Source organism: Pollicipes pollicipes, unplaced genomic scaffold (genome assembly GCF_011947565.3).
Source record: "Pollicipes pollicipes isolate AB1234 unplaced genomic scaffold, Ppol_2.1 Scaffold_7261;HRSCAF=8764_pilon_pilon_pilon, whole genome shotgun sequence".
NCBI classification, from domain to species: Eukaryota; Metazoa; Arthropoda; class Thecostraca; order Pollicipedomorpha; family Pollicipedidae; genus Pollicipes; species Pollicipes pollicipes.
In genome coordinates, this window is record NW_023597054.1 from 55,748,147 (window position 1) to 55,765,488 (window position 17,342).

Below are 17,342 nucleotides of genomic sequence, written 5' to 3' on the forward strand. Positions count from 1 at the left end.
CTCTCTCTCTCTCTCTCCCTCTTACTCTATATCTCTCTCTTCTCTCTCCGACAGGTCATAGCGAACGCGAAGCCCGAGATAATGCAGTAAGCGCTGGACAATTTCTAATTCCGGACAGCTCCAACTGACAGCCCGCCTGCCAATCCAAAATTGTTTCCAGCAGAAACAACAAAATTCGCGATCCTCCAAAACGCCTCCGTATGGCTCAAGCCCGTATGCGAGAAGTCTGTTTGAAGGCGCAGACAGGTCACGAATCATTCGCATCAAACCAATACGCACCTCATTTCGAGCGTCTTACCTATGGTAGTGATGACCACGATGGAGTAGAAGAGCGCCCCGGCAAAAGTCCACTGCTGCTGCTCGCGATCCTCGCTGCCGTCCCACCCCTTGGTCTTCATAGCCTCGATCAGCTTGACTTCAAACTCCTTCAGCCGTTCGCCGACCATGTGCGTCCAGTTCTTCTCGCGCAGCACCTCCAGCTCCTGCGTCAGCGACCAAATCGACGACGTGACATTCTTACGGATCTGCGACACATTCTTCTTCACCTCCAGCTCGTTGTTAGACTCCAGTGCCTCGAACGCGAACGCGCCGATGATGCAGTATCCGACCACCAGCGAGACGAGTCCAATGTGTGAGACCAAAAACACAAGAATGTTCTTTGTATAGTAGCCGCACGTAGACCACTTGGAACCCATACCGCGACCGGACGTGGAGGCGGGCATGGCGTCACTCTCGCGGCCGGCCAGCGGAAGCTGTCTCGTCACAGGTGCCGCGTGCCCGGCTGCCGCGCAGCCATTGACGCCGGACAGCAGTCAGTCAGCGGAGCCCGATCACACCAGCCACCAGCGTCCACACGCAGCGCGCCGCCGCTCGCATGTTGTGTCTCGCACCGAAACCGTATCCCTGTTCAACCCGCAGAAAACCATCGCCTTTGCCAAGAGCAAACAGGCCCAAAAATACCCTGTCTCTCGCTCGCGCGGCGGCGGGCGCGCGTCGGCGCCGACTTGGAGGCGCGCCGCGTCGGCCGGCGGCGGCACCGTCGGCCGCCGTCTCACCCGCCGAGCTATTTTCGGAAACGGTGTCGACGTCGTGACCACTTAGCACCTGGTGTGGCGGCACCGCGCGTCACTGCCCTCAGCCGGGACGGACGCTGGCAGACCTCTGTCCAGCGCCGGCCCACACGTGCGCCGGCGTCCTCTGTCCAGGCTCTTGCGTACCCGCCGGATCTCTATATCAGCCGAGGCACATCATCAGCCCTCCACCGCTATGACTCTACAGGGTCCCACTTAAGTTGCGGTCACCCTGACTATCTACCTGACCCCAGAAAATTTTCAGTCCTTGCCGATGCGCCACCAGGCTCTACACCGCTCAGACACGGTGTGAACAGACCATCTGTTCGGTCGGCTCGCGCGCGACAGACGATGTCTTCCGGCCGGCCAGTCATCCTATCGGCGCCTTCTAGAGACAACGATCTCAGTCCGTCACGTGCGCTGCTGGCTGACGCTCAACGCCTGCCTTGGCCAAACTCGACCGCGACTTCCGTGTTGCCGCGGCGGAGTGGGCGGATCCTGCTCTTCAACCTGACTGGACGCCCCTGGCTTCCATTCCCGTCTCTGAAGTCACGCAGCTCACATCTGTTTGGAGGTTACCTTCTTCCAGCTGGCTCAGGCGTTCTGGCTTCATGTCGTCCTTGTTCGTGGCCCAGGAATGGCTTTGGTGAGATGTTTCAAATCTGTGCGCCGTGTCTCGTCTTGAGCCGGCGCCTAAGTAGTCACTGCCTGACCTTTCTCTATTGTAGATCAGAGCAATCTGGCTGGCCTCTACATCGACGCCAATGCCGCAGAAACATCAGCACAATTTCTCCCTTTCATGGTGGCCGTGTCAGCGCCCTATATTGTTTCCTCAGGCTGCCGGCTTTAGTGCAGCACTGACCTCTGCTGCACGCCAGCGTGGCTCCACCTGAGGGGCGCCGCACTGACCTCTTGTCAGACGGTTCTGTGTATTCCGCGTCGGCTTTATGCTATCGCTTTTCCTACATGGGCGCTATATGCTATCCCAGACTCTAATTGGTTTGATGTCTGGAAACTTAAGGAAATCTCGGCAGCACATATCTCCCATATTGTCGCAGTGCTCGGCGGATGACACATTATGCCCGGCGCCTCTGAGTCGGCCGGCAGGCCCGGCTGTACCTGACGACCCGCGCAGCGGCCTGGACGACCAGGCGCCTCGACGCCACCTCCATGTCGGAGCACGTGCGCTAGCCGGCGCCGCACCGAGGCCGAATCAGGTCTGGGCTGCACAACCGTCACATCAGTGTGTGTGCGACAGTGGCTGCCAGTCATGACACACATATGCATACCCCCTCCGAGCCTTGCGACGCTTTTAGCCAACAACAAAGCGGATCTGAACGAAACGAGCTGCGCGCAGGCCACCGTGCGCCGGAACGCATGACGTCCTGATAAGTTGAGGTTATCGGCAAACAAAGATAGCCAAACAGAACGGCGGAATCCGCATACATGCATTGAGCTTCCGCAGTCGGGATGAGCACCAGTGTACGTAAGTGACCTACAGCCGTGTGACAAACGAGGGCGACGGCAGCGGACGTCCCGGACACGCCCGGCGGATGGCCGTGACCGCTGCGACACACGGGGCGCGGCGGCAGATCGGTCGCCAGCAGGTCCATCACGGCAAACAGGGCAAAAGGCATGGCTAAGCAGGGAACTACATGCGGCATTATGCCGACATTTGCTACGCTGGCGCAGCCTGTCTCTAACCACCTGTTGGACCCGCAAGGATGCCCTTATTCTCTTGCGTAAACTGGTCAAAGGACCCAGTTCCCGTAAGTATTTAAAGGAAGGCCCATCCTTTCCATCCACCACCACACCTCCCTTTCCCTGCCCTCCCCCCTCCCCCCCCCCCCCCGGCGCTGCCCCACTCCCGGCGCTAGTGAACACTATATTTTCCTTCGCCAGTCGTTCATTCGCCCTGATAGACGTCAAATGGCCCAAAACAAGGATGTGGTGGCCACCACAAGCCGGAGCGCAGGAAATCTCCTACCAGGATGGACATAAACCAAGATAAGCAAGCTTAGTATAATGTTTAGCTGTGTTAGATGAGCAAACATTAGTACGGCCCGTACAAACAGCTTCTTTTGATGACGCGCGTCATGTGCATGGTGATGCTGGAAACGTTCTCCGCAACAGATGGAGCCGACAGTTATTTCCGGGTTCTACATTGTAATGTTCTCATCCTTCATTCCGGTGGCCTGGTTTTTGTCCGAGCTGGCGGCGCGCCAAGATGTCATTTGCATTTGCTGGCGGCCGGTGCGGGTGCGGCCAGGAGTCGGCCGCTGCCTGCCCAGGTCACCGCCGCCAGATGCCCCGACATTAATTGCTCTGGAATTCGAATAAGGACGGCCGGTCGGCGCGTCGGCGCGTCGGCGCGCCGGCCGGCCGGGCGTCGGCGGCGGCGGCGGCGGCGCTGTGGGCGCAGGCCAGCTGGGCTGCGTCGGCCTGCGTACCGCCCGGCCGCCCGGCCCGCCAGCGGCGCCGCTGCCAGCGACATCTAGTCGGAGCGCCGGCGTCGCGGCGACGCCACTATTTATAGGCGCGCTGGCAGGATTTTTAAGAGCTGCTGTAGTGGACAAGAAAAGCGAGTACAACCGAAAGCAAGGCTCGCTGTGTGCAGTGCGGCACGTGCCCAAGCTGGGAGGACTCGCTGCAGGTGAGCGGCCGCCGCTGAGCGGCTGTGGGCGTGCGTCAGGCGACCACGCCACCAAACTCCGCTCATTCCCCCTCCCAGTTTGCTTACCGTGGCGCACTGTTTGTGTAGAAAAACCGCTGTTGATACCCGACTGACACAGTGCGAACACGATGTTAGTTATGGTGAGCCGGTAACATCTTCTGCCCGTCCGTCTGCTTAGCATCTCGAACGGCCTTGTTGAAATGCCTGTATGACAAATTTTTGGTGTCCGTCACACACATCAATGTGCCGCCCATGGCCACCTTTTGGGGAGCGGGATACTCCTTTACCTTATGATTGAGGACACTTCCGATTGCTCACGGATTTGCACGAGGACACTTTATTGAGGACGCCGGCTGGCCACGAAGCCTGTCATATCCGGGGTTACGGCCGTGGGGGCACCCGCGTCTGATCACGGGGTTGTGGAGTGGCCAAACTGGCTTAGTGTTTCCAAGTCTAGGAGCAAAACGGAGGCAGTGCAGTTGTGTGTGACGTCGTAACCGTACAGTAAGCTTGGCTTTACTGGGACGCTGGTGTCATGACTCATAATGAGTGACTGACACCGGTATTTGATACACGCGTCCGCTGTGTCACATGGGCACTGTAATGAAATTTTATCGCGCACAAAATTCTGTGAATCCATGGGCTCACGATTGCCGGAGTATGTACACATGTAGGTAACGTCTGCTGGTACCGGGGATATCCCAAGGGGCTGCCCGGCCGGCAGGGCGGCGACTGCGCATTATGTTCTGATCCATTGCTCTTGATCGGACTGTAGACTGACAGGTGGCGGCTGGACCATTGATTAGATGATGGTGATTGCTGTGGCATGTACCAGCAATCTGACTTACCTTGGCAGTTAAGCTGAATAGAGCACTTGAAGGCAGCACGGTTAGTTTACACCACGCAGCTGGTTTTTTTTATCTGCTCCGGCTGCTTAAGTCTGGCATTGGCTTAAAATGAACACAAAAAAGCTTACATCCGGGAAGCTAATGGATTTCGCTCAAATGTGCATGATGTGCTGCACATATTGCTGCAAATTCGTGCAACGTAATGGTCCACCTTATTGCTTCTTTTTGTTGCGTTTTTATGCGCAATTCTGCCTTTCTGATGTTGATCGCATGGGCTGCGACGTTGCATGACACGATTGAACCAGCTACCCGGACGCGACCAGCTGAAAAAGCGTGCAAGGATGAATCTTAGCAAACCTTTAGACGTTCAAAACTAAGCAGCTGAATTGTTCATGTCTTTGATTAATGTCGTCATTTGGCGTCACACAGAAATACCAGCCAATGGTGATAAGGAAAGATATGAAAATTATCGGGACGCTCATATGTTTGAAACCTCAACAAAGACGCACCAAGTGATAACTACCAGTATCCGCCCGCATTTAGTCGCTGGCGCGTATTTGCAAACAGCAAAGTGTCTTAACGCAAGGCTGGCTACGATTTTAGACAGGATTCTTTCGTCACGAAACTATGCGAAGAGCGAGCAATCCCTCGCAAGCTCGGCGCCATTTCATTGTGCTTATGTATTCTGAGTTCAGGCACTGGATAAGGTATGCTAACAGTAGGCGTTTTTTTAATGAAATTTTCGAAGAAATGATATTCTTTAAACGCGTGGGAAATGTTTTGTCATGTTTGGTTTGTATTTGTTCACGCAAAACTCAACCCAATACTGGACAGTGTTATTCGCGGAGTCGGTGGTCCGGCAGTGGCCGCACAGTGCACCGCGGCAGTGCCGTTCGACTGCACGTACGTCTCGGACGCGCCGGTGGAGGCCCCGAAGGCTGAGCTCCAGGCGAACACATGAGAAGCCTGGTCGACTGAGGCCTTGGGCTGAGAACTAGCCAAGGGAGCTCCATCAGCCGGCCAGTGATGCTGCCGCCGAGCTCGCTCAGCCGGAGCCGAGAGTGAGCGTCTCACGCACAATTGCTCCATGTTGTTGCAAGCCACATTATCAAGGTTTGGCTTGTACCCGCTTTACGATCACTTAAAGCCGCTGGGGGTACACCTCACCGGCGAAGGACTTATTTGGGCCGAACCAAAGTGCCAGCTCGCTTGACCAACCATGTGCTTCGTGGGGCGGCATGGATACCACTCCGACCTCTCTCTAGGCATTTGCCACGTAGTGCAAGCGGAGAGAGGTGTCGAGGTATGCTATTGCGTCCAGTAAGAAGCGCTTCCCGCTTTTTAGACAGAGCTCAGCAAACTTAGGCACACACGCGGCCAGCTATTCAGGCGAAGGAGATGGCTCATCAACGTTGACCTGAGGTCGCTCTCCATCCGCCTTCACCAGGAGCCGGTCTATCAGTCACGTAAGGCTATCCAGCTCGGTGCATGCTGTGGTGACAACCGATGGAGGTTTCGAGTCTTCCGGTCCGCGACAGATACTCGCCGTATTGCACCAGATTCCATAATTATCTGGTTGAAAAATTTTAGTTTTAATTTTTTCCCGCGGGGGCGGTGCGTAAGCACTCTCTGTGGCCCGACTGCGAACTCTGCTATTTGTCGTGCCTTTTTCCACGTCGCGCCTGTTTGCCTCAGACTTAACATTTTTCGCTTTCTGCAACACGTGTTCAAATTTTGCAAATTTTCACATGATTTGCATGCAACCTGTACCTTAGCGAATATCTAAAAAAATATGTTGCTGTGAAAATGTTCTGGGAAACAAGAAGATTCTTACAAATGAAAAAGAAATATCAAAAAGTCACTCATAATGTGTGAAAAAATGTCTATGCCAGATTAACTTCCTTCAGCGCCCAAGTAAGAGTAGTAGTCATGTTTAGCGCCGAAGTAAGTTGACCCCAACACAACTTTCGATGGATTGTGTTTATAATGGCTGAAAACGGCACAATTTTTATCCTGCTAATATCAGCGTTGGTAAACACATGAGCACTCACTCTATCAACATGTAGACACTTTCCAAGACCCCCTCCACTTAGTATATCGCTTAAAAAGCTACGGAGAGTCGATTTGGTGGTTATTTTTATGCAGAGGGTAAGCAAACAGCCGAAAATACTCTCAATCCAAACTTGTCGGCTGCTGACCAATGCATCCTAATATGCGCGATACTTGCTAACTTTTGGTAATCTGTTCGCGAAAAGTGGGCGAATTTTGGGCATCGTGTGACAAACTGGGGCCAAAATAAACTTTCACGTTGTTGTTTGATATTCCGGCTTTCGTTTTTTTTTTTAGAGGGGTTTTGTGCCTTCCAAGGCACAAGGGAGGATTAGAGCAGCCTCAGAATGGGCTGAAACAAGCAGGATTTCTTGCAACAACAAAAAAACACTGCAGTTATCCTCAGAGTTATTCATTGCTCTGGCACTTCAGTGGGACCGGTGTGGGCCGAAAGATGTCGCACCCCCTGCCCGAAAGAAGCTGGCAAAATACCGAGCGCCGGCGGAAGCTAGCAAGTCCTTCAGCAAGCTTTTGGCGGTGAATTCCGGATCACGGATCCCCCGGGATCAGTTATCATGGTTCTAATCCCAAGATACGCTGATGGGTCTGCTCCCATGTCTGCTGCGGGCCGAGAGAGCTGGTTCGAGAAGCGAGAGGGAGAGAGAGATAGAGTGGAGGACGATGGTGGACCTCGACTGGCTGGCACAGAGAGACCTAGCCTCAGTCCACAGGTCGGGCTATTAGCCGGCCAGGCTGGCAGGGTGGTCGGTCTGGTGAGCCAGCGCGGAATGTGGTCAGACGCGGCGGTCCGGCCGGGCCGCGGCGCGGCTCTGGCGCAGCGCTGCAGCGGCCGCCGACGGGAGGCCGTCACCTCGCTGATGGCTGCGGCGGTGGCGGCCAGCAGCCCCCACCGGACTCATATGTGGGCATGCATGTGGTGACCCACCCCATCACGTGGTCAAGTATTGCATTGCTAGGGACTCTATGGAAAGATGTCCCATGCTGATGAGCGAAAGCCAGGAAGACGGGGGGATGAGTATTAAGATTGAAATGATCAAATGAAAATAATTTTGACACGAGAAATACCGCCAGAGATGTGTAAGCAAAGTAGCAATGCTCAATTTACGACACTGACAGGATACATATTCAGACTATCTAGACGGATAACCGGCAGGCAAAATGGAAAATGGTAATATGCAAACATTTTCGACAGTGTGGATTTCTACTGAGTGCAATGTTAGAAAATGTTTACACAATGAAATCTTGACATAATAAATGATGAAACAGAGGAGAACACAAAGTTGTCAATGTTAGTATCACAACATACCAAGAAGATAAAAAAGCCGTTCAATGTAATTGATAAAAAAAACAGACACTGTCATCCACCATCGCTTTAATTCAGCAAACCTTGACTGAAAACATTGCGCGATGAAAGGTAAGGACATGCGTACTCATAGTCTCAGATGAACTCAGATGTCGTTGGCGCTACAAGGCATGAATATTTCAAGGTTTTTATCGTCACGACGGATTTAAAGGCCCATAAATTTGCTGTTAATACGATTATATTGACAGTGTTAGCACAATTTGACACTTGTTCCTTGTCAAATGTAAACGTGCAAAAAGCGATGCCTGATGTTCATTTTGCTGGCTTGTACCATGCTCACGCGTGCGCTTCAAGCCATACACGTAGTTATGTGGTGTGACACCGATCTGATCGCTGATCTGCCGAGGTCAGGGTTGAAATTTATCTGGAAAGCGCATCAAGGTTCAAGTTGACTGCGTTGGTAGGTTCGACGGCACATGGAGTGAGGATGATTGATGTACAAATCAGATGATCATGACAGTATGCTGAAAGTCATGATTATACACTCAGGGGCACATATGACATTGTGTTCCGAACGGCACGACTCAAAATCTCCGCTGAGATGCAGCCTAGTATTTCACGGGTGCACAAATTCTCTCACACCAGCATGGGAGATGACATATCATGTGACAGTTTTTTAGCTTTGTATATTGGTGTTTGGGTTTTTATTTACCTCTCCATCTTTGGTGGGCCAGAGTTCTCTGACCGGTCTGCAGCTTGGAAACATTTTCAATTCAAACACAAATGTATCTCACGCTCTTGATTTTCTTACTTGCAGGTGCCTGAAGCGTGCATTCACATGCCTTACCAGCTAGCACGCGCGAGGAAATTGAAAACCGTAGGCGCCATCTTACCTGTTCCGCCCTGAGAATGTTCGTTTCCTCGGTATCCAAGAATTTGGCAGACCTGACATTCCTGCTCGTGAATCTAGATAGCGCAACAGGTTAGGACCGTACTTGAATTCATACCTACCTTGGAGCCTAACGCAGCTGGAAAGACAACTACCCGAGGCAAATTGACTGTCGGGTAGTATCTTTTTCGGCTGGTTTCTTTTTTCGTGTTTTTTTTCTAGCATGTTATGGTGTGCACAAAGGTCTTGATTGGTCTTATTCATCCACGGATACCACACTCATTTTTTCCTCACCCTTTTTTACCCTCGTTTCTATCAACCATACGTCTCGAGACACCTTCCATCTTTCTTAGCCAAACGAAACTGCCGAAACGAGCGTTTCAAGCCGCGGAACCGAGCCACCGCTGGGCTCTACAGAGCTCTATTGGTCTGGGCTCTACCGACTCTCGTTCGAGTTTCCGCTCGAACATCACGCGACGACCCCCCTCCACCCACTCTACTACTGATTTACATTTTGGTCCATGCCGCTTTTATTTTCAAACAGGCTCAAGTCCTGTGCTAGTCTTAATTTGATTTCACTCGGTTGTGAATTCATTCAAGGCTGAAAATTTTCAACGAACTAAATTTAGAAAAATTAGAATAAGCTTATGTCACTTAATGCAGTACGCTGAGCTACGACGCCTTCAGAAACCATTCTACCGCGTCGGTTAAGTTCTACTATCGGAAAGAGAGATCAATCCGCAACAGTGTCATCGGCTCTTTTCGGACGTTTTGGGAAGCCATAGCCTGTCATTGGGTCAGCATAGCGGTCGTTTCAGTATTGCCGATGAGTATTAGTGGGAATCGCTGCAGGAAATATGGTCGAAGGTGCGACAGGCTGCGACGCCTGGTGAACTGTGATCATTACAGGCTAAGTGCGCGTTTAAACGACTAAGAGGCTGTTTAAACGACAAAGAGGCCGTTTTTCAAACTTTACATTTTTCTTGTGAGCGTGATAAAGTGAGTTTATTCGCAGCAGAAACAATTAAAGACGTTTTTTTTCGTTGCTTGTTCAGTCCGCGCATGATTGACACCATCATCAGGACGTCATCGCTTGTAAGCCCTGGTTAACCCCCGCCCTAAGGCTTTCCGAGGACTATCTCTCCAGCATGTCATATAATCACGACCATATTTTTGATCGCCTGTGAGTCACTTGTTACGCGTGTTTCAACATCAAACACGCGCTTCTAGTCTTCTGGTTTCCGAGGAGTCGTGTTTTGTTTTTGGAACACTGCACGGCGATCAATGGCCGGCGCTGGTGACGGGCGGCAACTGACGGATCCACTGATAACGCCCGGCGGGCCAACATTGTCACGTTAACGTAGTTGTACGTCCTAAGCGCATGATCAAAACATACAAAACTAAATGTTAATGTGCTCAGAACTAAACCATCAACACGTCTGTGTAAACTTCACGCTGCTACGCGGGATGATTTTGTAAATATTGGCACGGAAAGATGAAAAAGTGCGATTTCCTAAAAATATTGACGTTTAGTCATGCATGATGCAGCCAATTCATTAAAGTGGTATGATTTAACTCGCTACCAATCGTGATATCCTGTTGAGGCCATCCGGCTGTTGTTTTTTTTCGCTAGGTTCTATCGTTCTTAGTTTGGATGCGGCAGGGGTGGTTTCATTGACCCCCTCCCATCGCTATCAGTCTGGATTATGAAAAAGGACAAATCAGGGAGGAGGTTAAACAACGGATCATTAACCAGTTTATGTTTCGGAAAGTGTCGTTTAAAGTAAAGCGATGCCTTAGCCGTCATTTTGCGATTACAAAAGCGCGTCCAATATGAATATCAAATAGCAATCAAGCCTGCGTAGAATTGCTCAACTAAAAAAGTTTTCGTCGCCAGGGCCATTAAAACAACCGTGCCACGAAAAACTGCTTATGTTTAGAAACAGGCATGATATTTGTAGTAACCCTGCCCCGAAAGTGGGTAGTGGGTTTGCAGTCTTTGTGCTCTTTTGCATTTTCCTAAACATCTTCGTAGCTGTTATAAGTATAATGCTGTCTTTAAGTAACAAACCTAGTAACAAAATACTATCATGTCGACGCTTCAGCAACTTTCTTCGAATAGGCCGTTACTTATGATCTTTTTATGAAGGCCATGTCAGCCAGACTTATCTACAACTCGAAAACACAGTTCCCTTTTTGGCAATCGGTACATAATGCTTGTTTGTTGTACAAACAATCGATTTTGACATCACCGATGTCATAGTCTGGAGCCCTCGTCGGTGCAGAGGAGCTTTATCAGCAAATGTTCATTTTATCAACTAGTTTTGCACATGGGTTCACTCATGCAAGGAGTACTGATCTTTTAAAGGTCACGTAAGGTCAGCAACTGGAAATACTAGCGCTTGAATGCAATATCTGGGCTTCCGGCCATCGCCTGTGAATTGTGTTTGGAACTGCAGTATGTGGCTTACATAACTTAAGTACGCTTGACCAGCTACGGTTTTTATGACGTAACATCTGCATTGTGACTATTAGTGCAGTACATTGACAAAAATCTGTGACTTTGTTTGACCGAATACAAGTTTTTCACATGATTTCAAATGCACTTCATCTAAGAAGGTTCGCCGAATTTCGTCGAATATCATTTGTTTCGTCTGAGAGGCCAGTATTTGCTCCACCATGGGACCGCTGGAGGAAATATCAGTCTCACAGGCTTGGTTTGGCCCTGACAGGTGAGAAACCAAATACATAGAAAACAAATTATTCGCAACTTAACTAGAACCAGTAAATAATATATGTCATTTGTGACATAGAGATTGCGTACTATGCCACTTAACGTCAGCATGATCTTGCTGATATTATATCCTTTGCAACTGAGTTAAGTAACGTTATGATGATGACACACACTACACAACTTAGATTGATAATAACGCAACTAGAATAATACCGGAAAATTCAAATAGCGTTTATATTTTTAAAATCAAGCTTATTTTTCAATTATGTAGTAACACAAAATGTGCCTGACCACAACGGCCTAGCTTAATCTCAAAAATCACATGTTGCCCAAAAAAAGAAAACAAGTACAGCTGGACAGCTTAGACGACCACTGCATCGGTCTGTGCCTCATGAACCCTCCTTATCACATAGTAGCGCCAACCGGGAATCGGACCATATATCATGCACGTCAACGGATATTTGAACTGTGATGGCGCTTCCGTGACTTGAGTGTTCGCTCGTAAGTTGTTCAGTGCGTTAGCGAGGAACATTATTCACATAGATAAGACAGTAGCATTAGCCTTATTCCTCGGAGAAAAAACAGGATGATGTAAATATCAACCTAACTATGTCTCCATTCTCCTGGTTTCTCTCCGAGGAATGAGGCTAATACTACCGTCCTTTCTATGAGTGTTCACTCAGTTTCTTTAGATCTAAAAACCTGAACATTGCAGAACCGGAAATCAGAAAAAAGATTTTGGTGCTTGCGAAATAGCTTTTGTTTTTAGTCCCGAAATCATACCGGCGTGAGCATTTCGTCTCATTTCCGATAAGACCTAAACAATGTATCTGTGTCTCACCTGTGGGCATATTTCAAAAAAACATACTCTATTGAAACCTCAGGACCAGTAATGTCTAATAAAAACACTAGGCAGGGCCACTGCAGCACCGCCAAGACATAATAAGGATATACATTTCAATTATTTTCGAGTCCAGCTTACACGTCAACGCTTTGTAACAGTACTTCGTGTCTTCCCTGCACTTACGACCGCCGTCGTCATGACAATCGCCGTGGCACATCCGCTGGCGCGAATAAGAGAACGTTTATGATTGGTCCAGCGGGCAAGAATTGTTACCGAGCAGCGCATTGGTTGAAGTTTGAACCAGTGCGTCACTATGGACCATATGATGCTTCTAATCCCAAAACCAAAGTGCGCCTCGAAAAGAGGCTCTGTGGTGAGCGTCATAGGCGAGAAATCAAGGTCATATTACGATGTTCCGTTAATTAGCAGGATAATAACTTCGTGCTCGTGTATCTGTTTGTCTTAACGGATTATTTCAAGCTTTCTTGCTATTTTGTGCCCAAACATTTTGTCAAATAAGTGTGCTGCAAACATTACAGAGCACACACGTTTGGAAAAGCAGTGTCTGAAATATATTGCTTTCATGGCGGTGGGCAGGTAGTCCAGTTTGATTTCTTTCGCAGGAGCGGCTACTTCAAATAAAAATTCCGAGCTGTTAAGAAGAACTTCGAGAGCACTGGTAATACTAACCGAATCGTACGCATCTGATCTAGCAATAAGTGAAAGGTGCAAAAAGGTAGCATGCTCCCTTTAAGAGTTGAGGCGATCATCGTCACGTGTACAGTCTCGTATTAACCTGTAGCCAAAACACTGGAGATATTTAGATAACGTAGGCAACAATCAACATGCGGGCTGTTATCGTGGTGCTCTACATATCTTAATTTGATAGTGATGGAGTCTGTCATTGCCCTCGTGGGGCAAAAATGTAAAAATGGCTTGGTCGGGTGATAATGAAATCATGACATAAGCTGTGAAGATGTTCGTATCCTAAGCTCCGGTGTAGAGATTTGAGGCGACTGGGCCGGACAGAAAGCGGATTATCGAACGGTATCTATCTTTTGCCCCTGGAGTCACTCGTGCCTACCAATGGACACGTTATCACTTTTTATGGAAGCTCTATCAAAATTGATTGACATTTCGGGTGGGCCGCAGCAAACTGGCGGATCTCACAAGGAATGGCTGATGTGGGTAGGGTGTGTGTGTGGGGGGGGGGGGGGCAGAAAATAAAACGCAAATATGACAACATATGGCTGGGGTGTTGTAGGACAGGGCATGTATCAAAACTAAAACTGACAAGTTAAAATTGAACCAATGATCTGTCGTTAAACTGACGCATCAAAAGCGAATTGACGGCTGACTATTGCCATACTCACGCATCGAAATGCAAATATTAGGTCATGCTTGCTAAAAAAAAATACTGGAAATAGGCCCATCTGTACTGCTGGTGGATCCGGAGACGGATCATGCCACACGACGGTCAAGAGGAAATAACCAGTGTTTCGGAAGGCTTGGTGACACGACGTTTCGGACTGTACCATCCCAGTTTGATATTGGATAACCTATTGGCGTGGTCTAATGCAGTTCGGCGAATCTAACTTGACTTCGTATAATCAAACCGAAACCAACGAAACGCAGTTTTCCGTCATGCAAAACCTACATTTCGGATTTGGGATTGATTATTTTGCGCGTGATCGCTCCATTTTTTTCATTTTCATTTTTTGCCGAGGTTCATTTGGCTTTCATCGTTTGCGTTCGGCACTATTTGTGTAATAATTTGACACTCGTTATTTAGTCCAGTACTAAAAGAATAGTTCGGCTCTATCGGATCTGTTGAAAAGGCGCGACCGCGAGACTCCCGCCAGGCCTGCGCACCAGGGACATGCGCAGCCACCAGATGGTGGGAGCCAGCGCGGGCACACAAGCCAACGCCGCGGCTCCTCAGTGAACACTGAGCTGCTCACGGTAAAAATAAACATTTGACAGGGTCGTGTCTGGCCGGCACAAGAGAACACCAACACTCCTCACGCTCTCTCTAATATCCCGCAACCGAAAAAAGAAAATAGATGACCATCTATCTCTCTTAGATCTCTAGGCGCCTTCTTCTCTATTCCTAAGCAGCTCCTCTCTACTCCTCAGCCTTCTCTTCTCTCTCTCTCTCTCTCTCTCTCATCTCTCTCTCTCTCTCTCTCTCTCTCTCTCTCTCCCTCTCTCTCTCTCTCTCTCTCCTCTCCTGCTCTCTCTCTCTCTCTCTCTACTCTCTCTCTCTTCTTGCTTTCGCTCTCTCTCTCTCTCTCTCTCTCTCTCTCTCTTTCTCTCTCTCTCTCTCATCTCCTCTCTCTCTCTCTCCTCTCTCTCCTCTCTCTGTCTCTCTCTCTCTCTGTCTCTCTTTCTTTCTCTCCCTCTCTCTCTCTCTCTTTCCCTCTCTCTCTTTCCCTCTTTCATGATCTCTCTTTTTCTCTCTACTTCTCATCCCCAAAAAACGTACAGAAATTGTACAATGGTATTTCAGCTTGGCATGAAGTGTGCATTTGATCGCAGGCTTAAGCCGTTGTTGTCTTAAACTAACTCAATCATTTTCAGTGGCATTTCTGTCAAAATTTCTGGCGATGCGCGTTGGTCTAGAGACGTTTGGCAACCATCTTCCCGCGGTAATAGCCTAGGGCAAAGCTTCCTCATCTCCATACAGAGGACGGTGGGAATACACTCATTTTGAGACCAAAGTGGTCGTCTTAAATCTTCAAGCTTTTGAAGGAAGTGCTGCGCAACACGAATGAAAGACTTCTAGTTTGAACTTAAGGTTACAATTTCGCGTCGTCTCTCACCCATCGCAGCGTGACTGACGTCACCATAACTCAGATTCTATAGAAAATTGGGTTCAGAAATTATCTGAAGCGTAGAACCCACGTGATAGCATTTCAGGTTATTTTGACGTATGGATGACCAGACATGTCCCTAGGCGTTTATATGAGCAAATTTCACGTTGGTTAGCCCCGTAGCACACATACTAATGCAATGAGTAGTATAAATGTATACTTTTCAAGACCACAACTATATGCGCGATGTTATTGAAACAAAATCACCACGCCATTTTAAAAAGTCACTGCGTGACTTATGCCGAAGGTTATGGCTTCAACTTTGCATTATGTCCATTTTTAACTTTTTATGATGCAGACAACATCCATCGTATCTTGTCTTTCCAAAACAAAAATAATACCCGATAGAATGAGTGTGTAAATAACATCTCCACGGCTCAAAACATGACCTTTCGCACTCATTTTTGCTTTGGGAAATAGTGCGTTCGCATACGAGCTGGCATGCAGCTCCTATGCATTGGTAAGTGTTCACATCTCTTCACAACTCGTATCTGGGGTTATTTAGTGCATTTAGTTCACCAAGCACGGCATCAGCCTCGTCTGGTCCACGCGTCACGATGCGTGGTGCCCGAGGCTCTCCATAGGGCCTGAAGTAACGTAGATATGTGCTGACCACCGCGACAATAATAAAGATACAAACGTAATATGGATGTTGAGAAATCATGTCAGGTTGATCCAGCGTTGAAACAATATAGCACCGGCAACGAGCACCGGCCGCCGGTTCCGCGAGACCCGCATTGTTCTGTCAACGCATACCGGGTTTGCAGTGTCAGACCGGTGTGGGGCACTCATGTGCGGGCTTCAGTGGACCTCAGAGCAGCCTGAGCACAGGCAGCCTACCTCAGATCAGCTGACGGGATGCGGGACCGTCATTCACATGTGGAACAGAGCAAATCAGAGTGATTTACCACAATAACAGTTTGCAATGCCAAAAACTGGTTTGGTTTTGACTTAGATCTTGCCTTCATACCTCACCCAAGAACAATCAAGCTGGTCGTAATCCTAATAGTATTTGTCTTATTGTCGAAGAGACCATCTCGAAATTGTATAACGACGTCTAGCACTCCGTTGTCACATCATATTCAATGATCCTCGAGGCACTGCTTTCACTGATAGTAATGGCCGGTCTATGACCAACAAAAGGTCAACGGCCTTACGAAGCGTACCTAGTTTTTACATAAACAATTTGGCTATTCAACGTATTACAGCTATACAATGTCAAGCGCGCTTACACCATGTGTTTCCATCCGGGAAGGGGGAAAACAGACACCCACCCGACCCGAGCCGCACTAACCATGTTCAGCGTTACACCGATTTTGGAAAGATGGTTGGGTGAAATCTTGAAATACGCCTCCAGGCAAAACGGCATGAAACGGCATTTATGTTTGGGATGGGGTGGTGAGGGGAGCCCTGTCCTGAGGCAGAAAATGGCCGACGGGATCTGATTCTTTACCATGAAAAAATCAGAGATCGTACCCGTTGCCGAGAAAGAATCAGAGGTCGTACCCGTTGTCAAGAAAGAGTCAGAGGTCGTACCCGTTGCCGAGAAAGAATCAGAGGTCGTGCCCATTGACGCCAAGCTCGCTGCCTGGTTCACTACAGTCAAGACCATTTCAGACACTCAAAAACACCACCGGTTTGTTCCATCTGCAACAGAGAAACTGGCCGATGACCGTACATCAGCTGTCCAGCGGCGATGGACGAGTCGTTCCGGTGATTCGGAAAAACCAGGAAGGACCAGTGTAAGACACTGGATAAGTGATGAAATTATCACCCAGTTTCAAGTGTGCATCGTCCATCCACAGGCCGCGAATGCTATGACGCTAAGATTCTACACAGCAGCTAGCCCCTGTTATCAATTTGCATTACAATCTGAGATATAGCTTTAGCTCCTGTTATCAATTTTCATTACAATCTGAGGTATAGCCTTGCACAATTAATATACAATGTTTAATATACAAATTAAATGCAATATTCAATACAATCTTGAGATGTCTTAACTGGCCTTTCTGGTACCGTGTTGGGTAGTTCCGATTC

At 48.9% G+C, this 17,342-nt stretch overlaps 2 protein-coding genes across 2 annotated transcripts in view; one reads left to right on the forward strand and one right to left on the reverse strand.

Annotated features, from left to right (window-relative positions):
* The window catches only part of galene (potassium two pore domain channel subfamily K member galene), a 37,491-nt gene extending 36,499 nt beyond the window's left edge, over positions 1-992 (reverse strand). The window contains exon 1 of the mRNA XM_037235858.1: positions 299-992. Coding sequence (XP_037091753.1) covers positions 299-722 — 424 coding nt within the window. The 5' untranslated portion in view covers positions 723-992. The remainder of the gene's footprint in view (positions 1-298) is intronic.
* Positions 993-3,589: 2,597 nt separating this feature from the next.
* Positions 3,590-17,342, forward strand: part of LOC119112416 (TWiK family of potassium channels protein 7) — a 29,788-nt gene continuing 16,035 nt past the window's right edge. The window contains exon 1 of the mRNA XM_037236596.1: positions 3,590-3,723. The gene's annotated coding sequence lies outside the window, so the exon portion shown is untranslated. The remainder of the gene's footprint in view (positions 3,724-17,342) is intronic.